This window comes from Natrix helvetica (assembly GCF_964273705.1).
Source record: "Natrix helvetica genome assembly, chromosome: 2".
In the NCBI taxonomy this organism is placed as follows: Eukaryota; Metazoa; Chordata; class Lepidosauria; order Squamata; family Natricidae; genus Natrix; species Natrix helvetica.
The window spans coordinates 24396209-24415651 of NC_138552.1; the positions used below are offsets into that span (position 1 = coordinate 24396209).

Consider the following 19443-nt stretch of genomic DNA (forward strand, 5'->3'; position numbering starts at 1 on the left):
TGGCATTTTTGTGTAAATTGCTTATAATTAGAATTGCTTAGATAATTAGATACTTGCTTAGATAATTGATAGCTGAGGAACATTTGAGAAATCATGCAGATTCATTTAAAAGATGTCCATCCCTGCAGAACTAGCTTTTTCCAGCAGTGTCTTAGCTAATAGGAGTTGTGATGGCAGAACAAAAGATCTGCTTGATTGAGTTGGTTTGTATGGTTCTGAGATCGCTAAGATATCTAATGTTTCATGTATATGATTGAAATAATTAATACAATAATGTATTGTGTGTTTAATAACTTCTGATACTTTACCATGTTTAAAATTTTATTTTTAATCTATTTTTTTGTTATGGCATTATTTTGTGTGGTTGAGGATTCTGCTCAAAGACCTCCTCCTCCTCCTCTTATATACCTCCTCTTTTGCATCTTGGCAGCCTGGTGGAGGGGAGGGGACAGGGCAGTGGTGGGTTTCAATTTTTTTTAGAAGCTCTTCTGTAGGTGTGGCCTGCTTTGTGGCAGTGGCTTGCTGGCCATGTGACTGGGTGGGAGTGGCTTGACAGCCATGTGACTGGGTGGGCGTGGCCAACTTGTAAAATGTGGTGAAACTCACTTAACAACGCTCTTGCTTAGCCACCAAAATGTTGGCTCAGAAACTCTGGCATTTGAAGCACGCAAGTCTTAAACCTGTCAAGTTACAAGACCCTTGCACCCCTAACCCTTTAGAAAAAAACCCCAGGGGTGTTCAAACTTGACAGATTTAAGACTTGTGGATTTCAATTCCCAGAATTCCTCCTCTCACTCTTCATCTTGATGATGTGCGGACGGGCAGGGGGAGGGAGCTGGAACCGGTTCTACACAGCACTGTAGATTTATGGAACCTCTTCTATAGAAGAGGTTAGAACTGGCAGGAACCCACCCTGGGTCAGGGGTACTGGCCACATGAGTGGCGGGCTAGTGTGTATGTGCATGTGCACACAGCTCAACTTGTGCAAGTTGTGCTGCTTGTGCAATGCATCAGGGGTGGGTTCTGGCTTCTTCTACTGCCGGTTCACCCAGGGGCACACTTGATGCAAACTGTGCGCACATGCGCAGTAGGTAAAAATGCTCCTGTGCATGGCCAAAAGCAAAAAACAAGATGGCACCACCAATAGAACCAGTTCGTGGGCGTGGCCAGCCGAGTTACTACCTACTCAGCTGAACCAAACCGGTAGGAACCCACCTCTGATGTGCATGCATGTCAGCCCACCTCTTCTCACGCAAATTGAGGTGTGCACATATGTGTGTACACCAGCCCGCCACTCATGCAACCTGGTTGGAAAAAGGCCATGGCCCGATACTAGGCCATAGGTCAGGGGCGGGGGATTCCTATACTATGCAACTCCCAGAAAATCTAAGGTGCTTCCTAGAGTATTAAGCAAGCAAATTCAACTATCAGTACTAGCTCCATCAAAAATATTTCCAATGGTTAGTTTTCTTTTTCTTTTCTCCCAATACTTTTTAATTTTACAAAAGACATAAATTGCAATGACATCTCCACTGAATGAAATATCTGATGAAGTCCAACTGAATGAATTTACTGAGTATACACATTTAGATCACTTGAAAACACTATTAACGAAAGAGTTGCAGTGACCAACTATAATTAATGGTGCATGATAATATCCACTCTTTTGCTAATATTTCCAGCTGCCCCCTTTTTGTGCAAAGCATTTCATCATTTTCATGTTTGTTTGTTTTTTAATGTTTTCTTCAGTGACTGTTAGCTCAGTGGCATTTTTCTAAGTGCAACTCTCATTAATTGAATTGCCCGCCCTCATCTGCAAGGGAAATAAAATTCATTATCTGATGAATAGAAAACAGAGTTTGAAAAGGTTAAAAACTGTGGAAGTTGTAACATTTGTCATACTTTTATTAGAACTTTAAAATTAATGAGCATGGCATTTCAATAATGCTAATAGAAAATTATTCTTGCGAACCAAAACGTAATTTCCTTAGCATTCAAGACAAGTGAGAAAAACTGAACTTGTCCAAGTTGCACAGTCCATCAGTTCTTAGATGAGTTAAGGTGGCCTAGTTTCACTTTATACTCTGTACTTAATGATTTCACAGGCTACTGCTTAGGTGACTGCGAGTCTAAATACAAAGGCAGAACCTCTTTTTATGAGAAGCACGCTTCCCATCCTATATTATGAAGCTGAGCCTTTAAGGTGCTTTCTACCATGTTACCTAGAAAGAAGATGACAAGGTTGAAATTGCCTGGATTGCTATAGATTTTCTTCTTGGACACTAGAGCTACACTAATGATTTTCCAATTCAGTGGCTTAACATATCATTTTATTGACCATAGCAATCTTCCTACAGAAGAAGCACCAAATTCATCTCACACTTGCCAGTTCACAGCTAGGCTAAGTAGGTGATGTTGCTGGATTTAATACCTGCTGAATATTTTAAAAAGGACGTGGTGGCTCAGTGGCTAAGATGCTGAACTTGTCGATCAGAAAGGTAGGCAGTTCGACGGTTTGAATCCTTAGTGCCTGTAACGGAGTGAGCTCCCATTACTTGTCCCAGCTTCTGCCAACCTAGCAGTTCGAAAGCATGTAAAAATGCAAGTAGAAAAAATAGGAACCACCTTTGGGGGGAAGGTAACAGCGTTCCTGTGCCTTTGGCGTTTAGTCATGCCAGCTGCATGACCACTGAGACGTCTTCGGAGAGCGCTGGCTCTTTGGCTTTGAAACAGAGATGAGCACCGTTTCCTAGATTCGGGAATGACTAGCACATATTTTAAAAGAACTATTTCTCCATTGATGGTGGTGGCCGATAGAAATATGCTCACTCCAGCAATTGATGTGGATGACTAACGTACGTTAAAATGATCAGGGCCAATAAAGTAGCTCCCGTAAATGGTTTATTCTGTCCTGCTGGCTTTTGCTTATGAAGGAACTGACAAAAAGTCTCTACCAACAATACCAGAACCATCCCAATGATGGTCTTCTTTACCGATCTCCAGCCAGGGCCAGATTTAGATGAAAAGAGGCCCTAGGCTATTCCACTTATGGGGCCCTTTCACCTCCCATTTTTAAGTTTGTAAATTACATGAGAGATAATAAAATACATCATTACTGTGATATATATCAATATATTAAATGAAACATGTTGTAATTGTTACTAACCTTTATAAAAAATGTGGCACGGATAATAAATAAAAATAAAAGGCCCCTCTTGATCTTGAGGCCCTAGGCTGAAGCCTAGTTAGCCTATAGGAAAATCCGGCCCTGTCTCCAGCAAATAATACTGGAGTGCAATTTGAATGGTACTCAGAGAGCTGTAATTTAAACACTTCTGTTATGGAGCTGCTTAAAATAAAATAAAACTAAGGCATAGAAGTGAGCTACTATGGTACTGTAATTAAGTCATCAGACTAGAAACCAAGCAACTATGATTCTGCTAGGTGGCCTTGGGCCAGTCACTCTTTCTCACTCCTAGCAAAACGACAGTGGCAAACTTTGTCCAGAAACTTTAGTAATTTGCCCAGGAAGTCATTGGGAGTCAAAAGCTGACTTGAAGACAAATGTGCATGCGTGTGCACACGCGCAAACACACACCCACGTATCATGGAGTTATCATCCCTGGTTATTTTAGAATCTGTTTAAATAAAAGGTCCAATTTTATCTGGAAATAAGAATTCATAGGAATGCAGTTCTAGCTCTATCTGCACACTCCAGGAGTCCAATATAAGATATTCCGCATGTCTTATATATCCACATCCAAGTTTATAAGTAGTTTGATAGAATAGTGGCACCAGGCTGTAAACCTAGGAGGATCCTTGAATTCTAGTTCTGCCTTAGGCACACAGCCAAGTGGATGGCATTAGAAAGAAGGCAGTGGTAATCTACTTCTAAAACTCTTGTCAAGAAACCTGCTCAAAGTCGCAAAACAAAAATAAAACAAAAACCTTAAGAAAAGATGAACTTTCTGAATTCTCTTAACAGTTCAAATTGAGAAAGAATGTTCTTTCCTATTACATCATCAGCACCATTTTCTTACCTCCCGAAGAGGGTCATTGAGTTCATTCAGAATGCTGTCTTCATCAAAGATCTTGCCTTGGTAACGGTGCTCATAATAATCATGGATTTTTTGACGCATATCTGCAGGTAGCTTGTGAAAGGACATGTACTGTTCGACTTGTTTGTACTAAAAGAAAAAAAATACAAATAATTACTGCAAATAGTATGAAGAACCATATATAATGCATTACTAATATTTTAAAATTATGGCTATTAAAAGAAAAATGAAAGCATAATAGCTTTAAAATTCAGAGTGCTTAGGGTTGTGAATGGAAATTATTTTTCCTAACACTCTGTGCCAGAAATATATTTATTTTGCTTTTATTACTTTCTAGTTTATGAAAGTTCAGCTCAATCATGACATTTTTCCAGCCATGGATTGAGGTTTATTTTTCTAATGAAAAATGTGATGATCGTTGTTTTCTTTATACATCAAACATATTTTTGATTGTCATGTTGATCCATGAGAAACAGCACTGTAATGTGGGGTTACTAAGCATATTTTTGAAAGGAGACATGTGGAAGACATGTAATAGCCTTAGTGGGTTAACTCAAGTTCCATGTTAATCTACCATTTTGTTTCTAATAGTGACTAACCAGATACCTCCAAGGTACTAGACAGTGGGAGATGTAGGCACAGTCTCCTCCACTTGTTGCAATTGGTGTTTGCAAGTCACACTGTTCCTACCATGGAGATGACATTCAATCAAGACATAATAAACTTGTCCTCCATGACTTTATCCAATCCTCTTTTAAAGCCATCCAATGGCTATCACTACCTCCTGTAGCAATGGATTGCATGTGTCAATTATGTGCTGTCTGAAGAAGGATGAATGGGATTCTTGCTGAATCAGAAGATCAGCTGAATGAAGAATGAATGCATTAAGTAGTTTCCTGCAGCTGCATTTTTTTGCAGCAGAAAATTGTTAGTGGAAAACAAGCTATCTAGAGGCATAGTAGCACCAGGACTTGAATTTCAGATGGCTGATTCATAGGAAGATAAGAATCCTTATCTTTCTTCTCAGACAATTTTTATTACATCTAATCAAATTTCATCTTGCAATAAATGGCTAAAAGCAACAGCAATCTTTTAATACTTTCCATAAAGGCTTGGGAAACTTATTTCATTCACTTGTTATACTATATAGCTGATTTTTTTCATATTTATAATTATTGACAATATCATTGTTAAATGACAACTACCACGAGGGAGCAACAATAAACATACTCCTGTGCTTCATCATGTTATTCTTGCCATAATCATATTATTCTTGCCAGACTGGATTAATTTCATTCCTCTCCTCAACTGAGCACCAAATTCCACCACATTTACAGAACTATTTACCAGCAATTTTTGGTTTAAGGTATCTTGCTAAGACAATTTTAAAGAACCTGGGAACATCTGGGATTTACTCCCCCCTGAACTCAGTGCCAGAGTCAAATGTAGCTTCACAAAGTTTGAACCAACCAGAATGAACAAAATTGCTTCCTGCAAAGGCTCACATCCATTTGCTCCTCTTTTATGTCTTATGGGAGGGGCCAATCATCTCCCAGCCTTACTCCTGAGTCGCCCTTTTTGTCTTAATTGTTATTGCCTTCTGGAAGCTCTGCGCATGTGCACAGTGGGAACAGGCTCACACGGTTCTTCTGCTTCACTGATGTGAAACTCTGGAGGCTCTGGAGGCAGCACATAACTACCAGATGGCCCTAGTGCCCTCTCTGCCTCCGATGCAGAGCCCTCATCTGAGCCTTCCCCAGATTCCAGGATTACCCCATGTTCCTCTCCAGCTTCCTCACTGTCTAACTCTGCTGCCAGCTCTGCCGGCCGCTAGCGGACCACAACAATATGGGTCATTAATATGTGTTGACTGGGGGGCAGAGGTCGACCCCGAGGCCACTCTCTTGTGGGGTGCCGCAGGGGTCGGTCCTCTCGCCCCTTTTGTTCAACGCATATGTGAAGCCGCTGGGTGAGATCATCCGTGGTTTTGGGGTTGAGTACCATCTGTACGCTGATGATACTCAGTTGTACATCTCAACCCCAAGCCACCCCAACGAGGCTGTCGAAGTGATGTCCCGGTGTTTGGAAGCCATCGGGGTCTGGATGGGGGACAACAGACTCAAACTCAACCCCTCCAAGACTGAGTGGCTGTGGCTACCGGCACCTCGGTTCAGCCAGCTGATTCCATCACTGGCCATAGGGGGCGAACAATTGCCCCCTGTGGAACGGGCGTGCAATTTGGGCGTCCTCCTAGATGCCTGGCTGTCAATGCATGACCATGTGGCAGCAGTGGCAAGGGGGGCGTTCCACCAGGTTCGCCTGGTGCGCCAATTGCGCCCCCTTCTGGACCGTGATGCCCTACGCACAGTCACTCATGCACTGGTGACGTCTCGCCTGGACTACTGTAACGCTCTCTACATGGGGCTTCCCTTGGGACACGCCCGAAGACTGCAGCTAGTCCAGAACGCAGCCACGCGGGTAGTCATGGGGAGTACTAGGTACTCCCACATAACACCTCTCCTGCGCGAGCTGCACTGGCTGCCTGTAGTCTTTCGGGTGCGTTTCAAGGTTCTGATCACCATCTTTAAAGCGCTCCATGGCATAGGGCCTAGTTACCTGCGGGATCGCATCCTCCCTCATACATCCCTGCGGCCAATTCGCTCTCACAGGGAGGGCCTTCTCCTGGTGCCGTCCACGAGGCAATGCCAACGGGCGACACCGAGGAGTAGGGCCTTCTCTGTGATGGGCCCAACCCTCTGGAATGACCTCCCCCCCGACATTAGAACCACTACTGACCTCCGCTCCTTCCGACAGAAACTGAAGACACACCTGTTCCGACTGGCTGGTCTGGCATAATTTATAACGTCTACCTCCTGGCATACACATTCTTACTGGTTTTTAGAGGGATAGTGTTTTAAATTCAACCTGATATGACATTGGGATTTTAAACTTTTGTATCGATTTATTTATTTAGCTGTACAGTTTGGCATATTTTATCCTCCTCTCATACACGTATTTATGTAGTTATTACTATGTTTTAATTTGTTGTATTTTGATACGGACTGTACACCGCCCCGAGTCCCTTTCGGGAGAGGGGGCGGTATATAAACGCTAATAATAAATAAATAAATAAATTAAGCAGGAAATAGAGAAAGTTTCAAGTAAGAAGAGGGGGTGATGCCACGCAAAGGGTGAAGTAGTTCCTTTGAGGTCTAGTGCAGGCTCTATGTCCATTGGGATAGTGGGTGCTCAGTGTAGTGTGAACTTAGAAAAGCTAGTGAATGAGGGCATGGGGTACATGTAACCATAGAAAGGCCTGTGTGTGTATGTGTGCAGTTGCAGAAATTGTGGAAAAGAGGGTACAGGGTATGTGTGATATGAGGGAGACCAGGGAAGAGAGCACAGAATGTGTCTGTGTATCTGATTGAAGGGAGGCCATAAAAAGAGGGTGTGGGGAGGAGTGAGTAAAGTGGAGGGGAAGAGGGAGGAGTTCAAGTGAATGAACAAAGGCTGTGGGACTGTGGGGATGGAGACATATTCCTGAAATTGTGATTTTCCGTGCCAATTTTCCATTGACTTTGCTTGGGGGTAGGGAAGTTGCAATTGGTGATTGTCTGATTGTGGAGAACAGCTACTGGCTGCATGTGTCAGCTGGTTGCTAGGCACCCAAATTTTGTTCATGTGACCGCAGGAGTGCTGCAAGAGCTGGAACTTTCCTTCACTTTGCACTGTCATAACTTCTACTGATCACTGAATTTGTAACTATACGAATGCAGAATACACATTCCACTTTCAAACTAAGATTTCCTGAACCTGATCAATCATTCAATCATTGACTCACTGAGTCACTGACTTACTCATTCATTCATTCATTTGTCCAGTCCACTTGGTAGGTCCCCTACTAATTTTACACGTGTATGTGTAGAATGTATGATACACACATTTATACCCATATACTCTTTTTTTTTAAAAAAAAAATCAGTCTGATACCACAAATTCCTCGTAAGGTTATGTCACTAAATAAGAACTGTCAGCCAGACGTATCCTAAGATTATCAATATACCTCTGTGATAATATTCTTTTCCTATGCAGACATTACACACACACACAAACACACACACACACACAACAATTTTGGAAACTTTCAATTTTTCCAATTAAGGAATTATTTCTAGAGATGTTTTTCCTTACAGTTAATACCCACCAAAATCAATGGTGCAGGTGACCTTGTCAACCAGTTATGTCAATCCTGCTCATACCTCTGGAAATGAAACAGTAATCAGAGGGAATTAAATATATCATCCCACTTTGGAAAATTAGGGATCAATCTTTAATGTCAAGCCAGCCTCACATCCCAGAAAAGTAAGTGGAAAAATGAAGACCTTATTTTTTAGAAGACCTTTTAAACGATTATTGTTTTTAAATTGGGGTAGACCCCATGCTGCGCTAGTTAAATACAATTTGGCTTGGAGTTATATAAGTTGGAGGCTGTTGAGTTACTTGTCTTAAGTCTTGATCTCTACCTTAAAAGAAGGATAGGCAGAGGAATATTTGAAAATAAATATTGCAGTGAAATCCTTTAAATTATGCAACGAAAAGTAGACAGGGGTTAATACCCTGCAAGGAATATATTATCCCTCCTAAAAAGATTCAAATTCTAAAAACCTTAATGCTTTCCAGTTCTAACCTGTGGGCAGGGTTTTCTAATTGACTCTAAAATCTCAAAGGGTCTTGAACTGAAGGATTTGCCCAGAAATCTCAGTCTGTAAAGTCAAATTGAATCATGCCAGTTCTGAATCTTGAATTTCCAATTCAAATTGATTCAGGGCTGATTAGCACAAGGCTACTTTTATGGTCCACCTATAGCTAACTGGATCATGAAAGCAGTGACTTTCTCTTTTTGTTGTCTCTGCAACTTATATGCACATTGGCTTTTTGTTGTATTACTTTCACTTTCTTTAATGTCATGTATGCTGCCCTGGGATCCTTTCTGGAGAAGAAGCTGCTAATACAATCTAAAATACATATATACAAACCTTATGTGGAAATTCCATTTAAGTATCGGTCACTGAGTTTATCCTTAAGTCACTGACGGTCAATGAAGAGTCAAATGTAGACCATGGCCTGGATGAGGTAGATTAATTAACTCTTCCCCATTCCCCAGCCCCACCCCCACCCAAAATGTTTGAGTTTGCTATCCACAATGGGGAAAAAAACACCCATTAGCTGGGGGAGGAGGCTTTCTTTGCACTGTAAATGGCAACTGTAAGTATTTTTATTGTGGCAAAATTAATTAATTTTGAGTGAATTTTCCACTCTGCAAAAGTTGGAATTGGAGGAGATAAAAGACATTAAAAACTTTGGCAAATTTTATTTCTACTTAGAAACCATTATTGGATCTTTTTGCAAGAAACTGAAAAAACAAAACAAAAAGAGGACTTATGGATTTGATGATTACTGTAGTATTATATGGCATTATCAATATAATGTAGACAAATAGAATAAAGTCTGAGCCTTCTTATATCCATATCAGTACCAAAGAAAGTTGGAAGTCATTTTTTTCTATTTTCTTTATGAATAGATAGAATAGAAAATTCCAATTTTCTCTTCTTTATCTTTTCTCCACTTTTACTTTCATTCCCTTCTGAGCCTTTTTAAAAAAATCTATTTGTTTATTTAGCTTTTACAATACAATACAATAATAATACAATACAATAGCAGAGTTGTAAGGGACCTTGGAGGTCTTCTAGTCCAACCCCCTGCCTAGGCAGGAAACCCTATACTGTTTCAGACAAATGGCTATCCCACATCTTCTTAAAGACTTCCAGTGTTGGGGCATTCACAACTTCTGGAGGCAAGCTGTTCCACTGATTAATTGTTCTAACTGTCAGGAAATTTCTCCTCAGTTCTAAGTTGCTTCTTTCCTTGATTAGTTTCCACCCATTGCTTCTTGTTCTACCCTCAGGTGCCTTGGAAAATAGTTTGACTCCCTCTTCTTTGGGGCAACCTCTGAGATATTGGAACACTGCTATCATGTCTACCCTAGTCCTTCTTTTCATTAAAATAGACATATCCAGTTCCTGTAACCGTTCTTCATATGTTTTAGCCTCCAGTCCCTTAATCATCTTTGTTGTTGTTCTCTGCACTCTTTCTAGATTCTCCACATCTTTTCTACATTGTGGTGACCAAAATTGGTTGGAGTATTCCAAGTGTGGCTTTACCAAGGCATTATAAAGTGGTATTAACACTTCACGTGATCTTGATTCTATCCCTCTGTTTATGCAGCCTAAAATAGTGTTGGCTTTTTTGGCAGCTGCTGCACACTACTGGCTAATTTAAATGGTTGTCCACTAGGACTCCGAGATCCCTTTCACAGTTACTACTGTTGAGCAAGGTACCACCTATACTGTACCTGTGCGTTTCATTTTTGTTGCCTAAATGTAGAACCTTACTCTTTTCATCATTGAATTTCATTTCATTAGATAGTGCCCAATGTTCAAGTTTGTCAAGATCCTTCTTTACCTAAAGCTATCTTCTAGGGTGTTGGATATAAATGTTTCCATAAGTACTACATATCTACAAAAAAATCTACCTTCCTTCTTCCCCTGCCATGGTTCTTAATGCATATTTGAAGCCAAACAAACTGGGAACACAACTCTTCAATGGTTACCAGGAAGATGGAAAAATGGGGAAACTGAATTGCCTCAGTGGTGCAATGGTTAGAGTGCAGTACTGTACTTTTGCTGCCTGCCAGCTGCCTGCAGTTTGGCAGTTCAAATCTCACCAGGCTCAAGGTTGACTCAGCCTTCCATCCTTCTGAGGTTGGTAAAATGAGGACCCAGATTATTGAGGGTAATATGCTGCCTCTGTAAACCTCTTAAAGAGAGCTTTAATGCACGGTAAAGCGGTATATAAGTCCTATATAAGTGCTATTGCTAAGCCTAAGTGCTAATTTTGCTATTGTTAAATTAACAAAAATAAAAACCCCATAGAAGCATCATTGGGTTATGAAGGAATGACAAATTTACCAAGAAATCTTTTTTTGTGCTGCCTGAAAAAAAAAATGAATTCCATAAACACGAGAGGGCCATCTGCTGAGTCATCATTAATAAGACTTATTTTTGAAAGGGATTATAGGTTGTTATGGGGGAAGGTCACTGTTTAGTCTTCAATACCAGATGTTATAAAAGAGATGGATTTACGGTGAGAGTATTGTGACTAATATTGCCCTAATAACTGGAGACAGAGCCGGCTGATCTTGATTTGTCCATAGGAGCCATGCTTGGAAAGACAGATTCAGAGAGCTAAGCCCAGTTGCTCTGCAGAATGCATTAGAGATATTACAAAGATTATGTAATGGATACTGACATAAGGGAAGTCATAAGACACCTAACAGCCAGTCTTTGCATCATAATGTTTCCATTACAAAAACACACATCTCTTGAAGAGCCCCCAGTCTATAGAAGTAGAGAACAAGATAGTAATTGATCTGTTTAAAACATGCAAAGATTTAGTAGCAGCAGATGGCTGGAGAGGTCTGGTAATTATTTTGGGTTAGAAAAACGTTAAAAACAACAACCCAAATCCACCTCAATATGGGTCAGAAAGAAAGGGAAAGGGAGTAAGATTGACAGCTCCTGAAACTGCAGCCTAGGATTAGTTAGATGAAATTTTACAGCTATTTTTCAAAAACAGCCATGCGTAGCCTAATCTCTATATAAAAGGTCCACCTTCTTGAGGTGGGGATAATAAAGCAATCAGTGTATCACAGACTTGATTTTCCCGAATGAATTCTAAGTATTTCTTGCAGTAAATCAACTTGGCAAACCCATCTATAAGCATTGTAGATGATTGAAATGTACAGAAATTAACCAATATTTTCAAAAAGTAAAATAATCTGGGATTTTAATTTAATTTAAAAAGTTTTAAAATTATGCTAAAATCTAGTCACAACCTACAATTCAGTTTAAATATTAAAACTACTACACATATTAGTCTAAGTATTCTATTATTCTAAATGACTTTCAACCTCATCCTGCATCTAAAAAACCCTCATCTGCATCTTGCAATATTCAATTTATGTGAAGTCAGCAATAAAATGAATATTGCTTGACATAATTTCTTGATTTAAAACTCATTCCTTCCCTCCCCCCCAAAAAATATAGATTTTCAGAATGAAATTACTCACATTTATAACTCTTTCCAGAAAAAAATGATAATGAGGTTTGATGTTGTTTTTGCAACTTCATTTGGCCTTTCTTAGCTCCTGTTACTCTATTTCTGGACTAACCTGGTAATTCTACTCAACCAGTATTGAATATGAGCACAATGCTCTGCAGCTGGAACTGAATACCTGAATGCATAACTGAGGACAAGCAAAGGCAATAAAACTATCATTTTCATCTAGAGAATAGGTGTAGACATCCAGATAAACAGAAACTTTATTTTGGCCACTGACCAGTAAAAGTACATTGAATCAGACGAATAACACCAAACCATCTCCTAGTAACAAGACCTATTGTCAGCGTTCCAAATATCATGCAGAATTAAATCAGAGTCCAAGGCAGAGCTATCCTTAAAGTTCCAATTTAATAAGACAGACATGTTGGCAACCAACTGTGGAATCCCAAATCTGAAAAACTTCCTGGGATTCCACCCAGTTGAAAGTTCATGATCTTATTCCCACACCCATAAATCCATCACATGGTCCAATCTTCTTCGGCCACGCTGGCATCTCTACCCAGCTGGTTGTGGTCAGGTGCAGAGGTGCAGAGACAAAAGATGACCTTGGGCTTCTAGAAAGGAATGACAACAACACATTCCACAACTCTACTCCTTTCTATTCCCCCCCCCCAACTACTACACTAATGAAACAGCACAGTGAAATAATAGAAAGTGTGGTAGGCCAAAAATCCTAAAAGGAACATAATTACAGGGCTGACACCTATTGGCAATCTTTTGTTGGTAAAGCTTACACATTCTATAACAAAATTTTGCTACTTTTAGAGAAATATATTCATCTCGATTATTTAGCAGGTAGTGCAAATAAAAATTATAGGGTGTTGAGAAAATTTGAATAATAGTGGGGTAATTAACTGATGGTGAATCACCCTACTGGCAATTCAGAAGAACATGAGTTGTTGATTCTATGGTACTCCTAGCATAGGGGGAAGGGGTTATTTTTTAACGTATGGCACCTGTTGGCCAGGGATAACTAAGGTGACTGTCTGCCTCTGTGAAAGGATTTTTTGGGGGGGAGATGTTATCTTTACTTGAATGCTGGTAGGCAATTGGGGGAGGCTCCTTTCTTGTCCCTACATGGTTTATTTGCTCACGGGAATTGAGCTGCTGACCTCAGTGGTACACAGGCTCAATGTCTTACCACATGAGCCATTTTCCTATGGGTTTTCCTAGGTTTCCCTTCCAGGATAACTTTCTGGAGAGTAGACAATGGTTCAGAAAAAAAGAGGCTTTGTTGGAGGGGGGAATCTCTCCTATTCCCTATTGTCTTTTTGATATTAACAGCTAAAACCCTTGTTGTCAGACTTGGAAGCCATCTTTTACCATTGGGACTTCAGGCTTGCCACATTTTCTACTGTGGGAAAATGGGAGGGGATTATACAGTGTGTGGGCGATATATAATCAAAATAACCTTCTTTCTCAGAAAGTCAAGGTCATCTGACCCCGCAGCTGTGATGAGATGAATGGGAGTCATCTCCTGTGTTGGATGGTGCCTGATTGGATCATGTGATGGACATGTGGATGCTGGGCAGGGACCTGAGCTTTCTTTTGCGTGGGGAAAACCTGGAAACTTTCAGATTCGGGTTTTCCCAGATGTGCCAATATGACATGGAACTAATAAAATGGAACTTTGAGGAAACTCAAGCCTCGGAGCCTTCATTTGTTAGGGGTGTTACTGGGAGCCCTGACACTTGTGGCTCTCAAAATTATCATCATTAATGTAAGGTGAGCCAATCTTTATTCCTTTGAAGTAAATGAAGTTACACTCCTTGAATAGAAGAAAAAAGATAATAAAGGGGAAAACAGCTTTATAGGAAGAGAGTAAGACTCTACATTTTCTTCAGAAGATTCACTCAGACATAATTGATTTCTCAGTCACTGAATTGTAAAGGAAAACTGTGAAAAACTTATGTATATTGATTATTGAAATGTAACTTTTCATTACCAAGCGTCAGTTAAATGACATTACGAAGAGTAATTAATGGGGAAGAAATAGACTAGACATGACAGGAAGAAGATCGTGTACAGACTTAAACATAATAATTGCATTTCTTTTCTAATGCAATGAAAGTAAGACGATCCAAGAATCTTCGACAAAAGGAAGCATTTATTATTAACTTGTCGCTTTCAAATGCACAACCTTTCTGATAGAGAAAAGACTAAGTGAAGTGAAAAAAAACAACCCAGCAACATGCTGCTCTGTGTAATTGGTTTACAAACCAGCCAGTTAAATTTCTGCCACAAAGAACTTTGAGCTGCTTCAAAACCTTTAGAATTAGTAAAAGCAAAGGTTTGCTCTGCTAGGGTCCAGTTAGAAAGGACTATAAAGTCTATCAAAGTCAGCTAATCATTTGAAGGCCATATAAATACCTGTAAAGTAAAGGTAAAAGTTTCCCTTGCACATATGTACTAGTCGTTCAGGGGGCGGTGCTCATCTCCATTTCAAAGCCAAAGAGCCAGCACTGTCCGAAGATGTCTCCATAGTCATGTGGCCAACATGACTAAATGCCAAAGGCACACAGAATGCTGTTACCTTCCCACCAAAGGTGATTCCTATTTTGCTACTTGCATTTTTACATGCTTTCGAACTGTTAGGTTGACAGGCGCTGGGACAAGTAACGGGAGCTCACTCTGTCATGTGGCGCTAGGGACTCAAACTGCCGAAGTACTGACCTTTCTGATCGACAAGCTCAGCATCTTAACCACTGAGCCATCATGTCCCTTAAATACACGTAAGGTGATTTATTTTATGTTTTGCCTTTGTTCTTTCTGTGAAACAGAAGGTTAGATGCTTTCATTTCTATGTTTGATTAAATACAGTTAATAATTATGAATTAGTCAATTCAGTGTCCAAATCTGTATATTTAATTCTGCGTTGGCTTATTTGTGAAATTTTGGTTCACAAAATCAGTTTATTTTATAACCCGTATTAAAATTAAATTAAGAAGACTGAAACATAAATGTGTTAAATACATGAATGGTAAATATTAAAGAAATTATGGCTTACTGGATTTGTTGAAACCAGTTTAGCCATCATTTTATTATCCCTTGACTGTACACTAAGAATACATGTCTGTTTATCTGTGTCTTTCTCTCCGTGCCTTCGTCCTTTCAAAGAAGATACTTTCTCTTCCAGAAGCTCTGACTCTCTTCTATAATCACACATGTGCACCATATTAAGTATTAAGTGCTCCTCTCATCTTGTCACTTTCTCCTACTTATTAATGAGGCACCCTCCTTACAATTGGATATTTTACATAGGAACTGCCTGCAGTAATTTATCAAAACTAAGCTGACACAAAGAACTCATTTGCCTTTCACTTTCTCACCTTCCTTGTGTTTTCTTCTTGCATCCCATGTAATTAGAAAGTATTGTGCAGAAGTCCCTAAATAATGGATTGCTTCCTACTATCTTTGCTACTGTATGTGGTAATGTCAGCTAGCTTTGCAAATCCCATCTGGGAGATTCCACTCAAAAGTTCTTCTGTCTTTTTCAGGGTTTTACATTTGTCCTAATTCTGAACTGCTAATCAGTTCTAGGTACATCCACTAAATAATTGCTTTTATGCAAAATTCAAACCAAAGCTCTCAGAAACAGAGTAGGGGTCTAACACTATTAAAGATGTGGGAGACATGATAGCAGTGTTCCAATATCTCAGGGGTTGCCACAAAGAAGAGGGAGTCAAACTATTTTCCAAGGCACCTGAGGGTAGAACAAGAAGCAATGGGTGGAAACTAATCAAGGAGAAAAGCAACTTAGAACTGTGGAGAAATTTCCTGACAGTTAGAACAATTAATCAGTGGAACAGCTTGCCTCCAGAAGTTGTGAATGCCCCAACACTGGAAGTCTTTAAGAAGTTGTTGGATAGCCATTTGTCTGGAATGGTATAGGGTTTCCTGCCTAGGCAGGGGGTTGAACTAGAAGACCTCCAGGGTCCCTTCCAACTCTGGTATTGTATTTTATTGTATTGTATTGTATTGTATTGTATTGTATTGTATTGTATTGTATTGTATTGTATTGTATTGTATTGTAAGGGAAAAGATATGAGACATTATCTGCCAATAAAATTAATGGGACTGAAAGCAGCTTAAAAATCCGCAACTTTTGCTGGACAGTGCTCAACCTGGGCATGGCAATATTCTAAACAGCTTACCTAACATAGTCTTATATTATAAGAGTCACTGCAGGGAATAGTGAGGTCTATTTAGGGAGGAGATCCAAAAGCAGTGACTAAATTTGGGGTGCTTTCATCTCTGTTTTTAACATGTGCCGTGGAGAAATAAAATTATTAGAAAAATATGTGAAATCATTAAAACTACTCAGAGGGAGGGTGGGAGAATGAGAGAGAATATAAAGGTGAATAACTAAAGCTGGCACTTTCTTAGAATTCACTTCAGTGAATTAAGTCATAGAAAGAAGCTTGTCAAGCAAGCTCACCCAAGAAGAGAGGAAAGCTGGACTCAATGTTGCCATGAAATTTGGCATCAGACCCCAGGGAGGATATGTCTTCATATGTCTTTCTTTTTCAAATCAACCTGTTGGAAATTCCCATGGCAATTTTGTTGTTTTCTTTTCTAATTGCTATTTCACTGTTGCCGGTCTCCTTCTATCTTGCCTGGAAAATCTTGCACTTTCAAATGTTGAATGTGAAAGAAGCGTTCCGTTTTGATTTTTTAAAAAGTGTTGTCTCTTTTCCTTACATTTTTAAGAGCCACACTTTGGAAACACTTGAGTAACATCTACAGATCTGGAAAAGCAGAAATAAACCAATCGGCCTCTCCCAGGAATAAGTTCCTGAAGAGCCAACCCCCACTTTTTAGGCGGGAAAAATACTTCAACTGAATAACCCCAAAATTTAAAAAAGCATTAGCATTAGCACATTTCCGTGTCCTATCAAGAGCTGTACTTGAGAGCAAATACAAACATATTATTTGTATTATTATATTATATTATATATTATATTATATATTATAATATAATATTATATAATATTATTATTTCACAAAGCTATGTCTTTGTGAAGCGACCACTGAATCCATAACCTGGTACATTGTGCCTTCTAATATGATTCATTCTTTCATTCTTTCATTCTTTCATTCTTTCGTTCTTTCGTTCTTTCGTTCTTTCGTTCTTTCTTATTTTATTTTATTTAGTTTGCCAAACATGTATGAGAAAGCAAGTATAAGTATGAATATAACTTATAAACATATAAGTATAAGCAGGTATAAGTATATACATAAGAAATGAGTAAAAATAAATGGGAGCAGTAGGATATTAATGGCATTAATTATTAATATAGGATTAATATTAATAGGATAATAGTGAATTTGGTGAAGCATCACAAACATTTTGCTCAATTTTTATATATGGTCACTTATTAGATCAGTATGATTTTATTTCTTCGAATGTAGCTACTTTTTGTTATACTGCCTGTAAAACACATCCTGACTTATTTTATATTTATTTATTTTGAAAAGTAACCTTTTAATTATTTTGTTAGCTCACATTGTTATGGACAGTGAGCATAATAAGGATTATTATAACTACATGGACCAAGCTCATCTTCACATTAATCAAGTTTAACAAACCTTGGATTTATAGTTTTGTTTTTTTAATTTTATGTTGAATTTGATTTTCACAAAATGAATGAAAGTTCTACTTAGGTGGAAAAAAAAAAGAACTGCGTTAGCATTTCAGATTTGATTTTCAAAAAAAAAATACTTTGGAATACATGGGTATGTGATAGTGATGGGTTTCGGGCCCAGCGTCGCCCACATGGACACGAGCGGCCCGCACATGCGTCGTATCTGCTTGCGATGCTTCCAGAAGCCTCCACGATGCTCCTGATGCTTAGCTGAGCATTGCGCAGGTGTTGTATGTGCCATGCGCGTGCGGGGAAGCACCAAAGGCTTAAAGGACAGGTAAAGAGCTCAGGCAGGCTCCCGTACACCCATACCACTGGTATGTGAATATAGCATTGGTCTACAGTCTTCAAAGCAGCTGCACATGACAATATTCAATATTTCACAGTATTATGAACACTGGTGCTATGTGAAATTTGCTTCACAATTTCTTCCAAAAAATTTCATTGACAAAAATTTTTATGCGATTGCCTTTCTGGCACCATGCTTGACAATTTCTTCCAATTTTTTGTTAATAGCATTTCAGAGTTTACATATTGTTAGAGGTAGCACTGCCAACTATGTTTTCCTAGTCTGGTGGAGAAAAAAAAGCATGGGGGGAATTCCTTCCTGATGCTTTGGGAACCCTGTGAAGCTCTGGAGCAAGGAAGGGTGTCAAACTCAAAGCATCACATTTTCATCCCATGATGTATCGCAACTTCCCCCCCCTTCGCTAAAATGGGGGTGGGCATAGTCAGCATGTGATGCATCCAACCCGTGGGCCATGAGTTTGACAGCCCTGCTCTAGAGTAGTGTTTCCCAACCATGGCAATTTTAGCTGTATGCGCATGTGCAGTACAATAAAAATTGTTCTGTGCATGTGCAGAAGCAAAAAAGCAAAATGGTGGTGCCTATGGCGCCGCCCAGAGAACCATTTTGGGGGCGGGGCAAGTCTGGTCATTGCCAGTTCCAGTGACCCAGGCCACCAAACCACTACTCCAAACTGGTAGGAACCCACCACTGGGCCGCACCCATGTCTAAGACACTTTCCTATTTTCCTCACAACCACCACCTTGTGAGTTGAGTTGGACTGAGAAAGAGTAAATGGCCCAGAGTTACTCAGCTGGCTTTTGTAGCTAAGCCAGGATTGGAACTCATGGACTCCAGCTTTCTGACTTTGGTGCCTTAACCATTAGACCAAACTTGCTCACTTTTATTATTATTATATATACTTTATTCATTAAACATGAAACTCAGCCAACTGAACATTCAAAAATGCATTACAAATACCAATGACTGGTGTTAATGGTTGATACGGGTTGCTGCCAGCGTCCTAGGTATCAACCAAGTACCTTCTTAAAATATAAGATGTCCCGAGTAGCCCAGTTTTTTGCAGTTCCGCTGATGTTATTGCAGGAAGCTGCAATTTGTTGATGTATCTTGTAAAATTCTTGGACATGGTGCCAAGTGCCCTGATGACAATGGGTATCACTGTTACATTATTATTATTATTATTATTATT

At 39.6% G+C, this 19443-nt stretch overlaps 1 protein-coding gene across 1 annotated transcript in view; it reads right to left on the minus strand.

Moving 5' to 3' along the window:
- HCN1 (hyperpolarization activated cyclic nucleotide gated potassium channel 1) overlaps nt 1–19443 on the minus strand; it is a 187967-nt gene that overhangs the window by 20960 nt on the left and 147564 nt on the right. The window contains exon 5 of the mRNA XM_081944075.1: nt 4041–4187. Coding sequence (XP_081800201.1) covers nt 4041–4187 — 147 coding nt within the window. The remainder of the gene's footprint in view (nt 1–4040; nt 4188–19443) is intronic.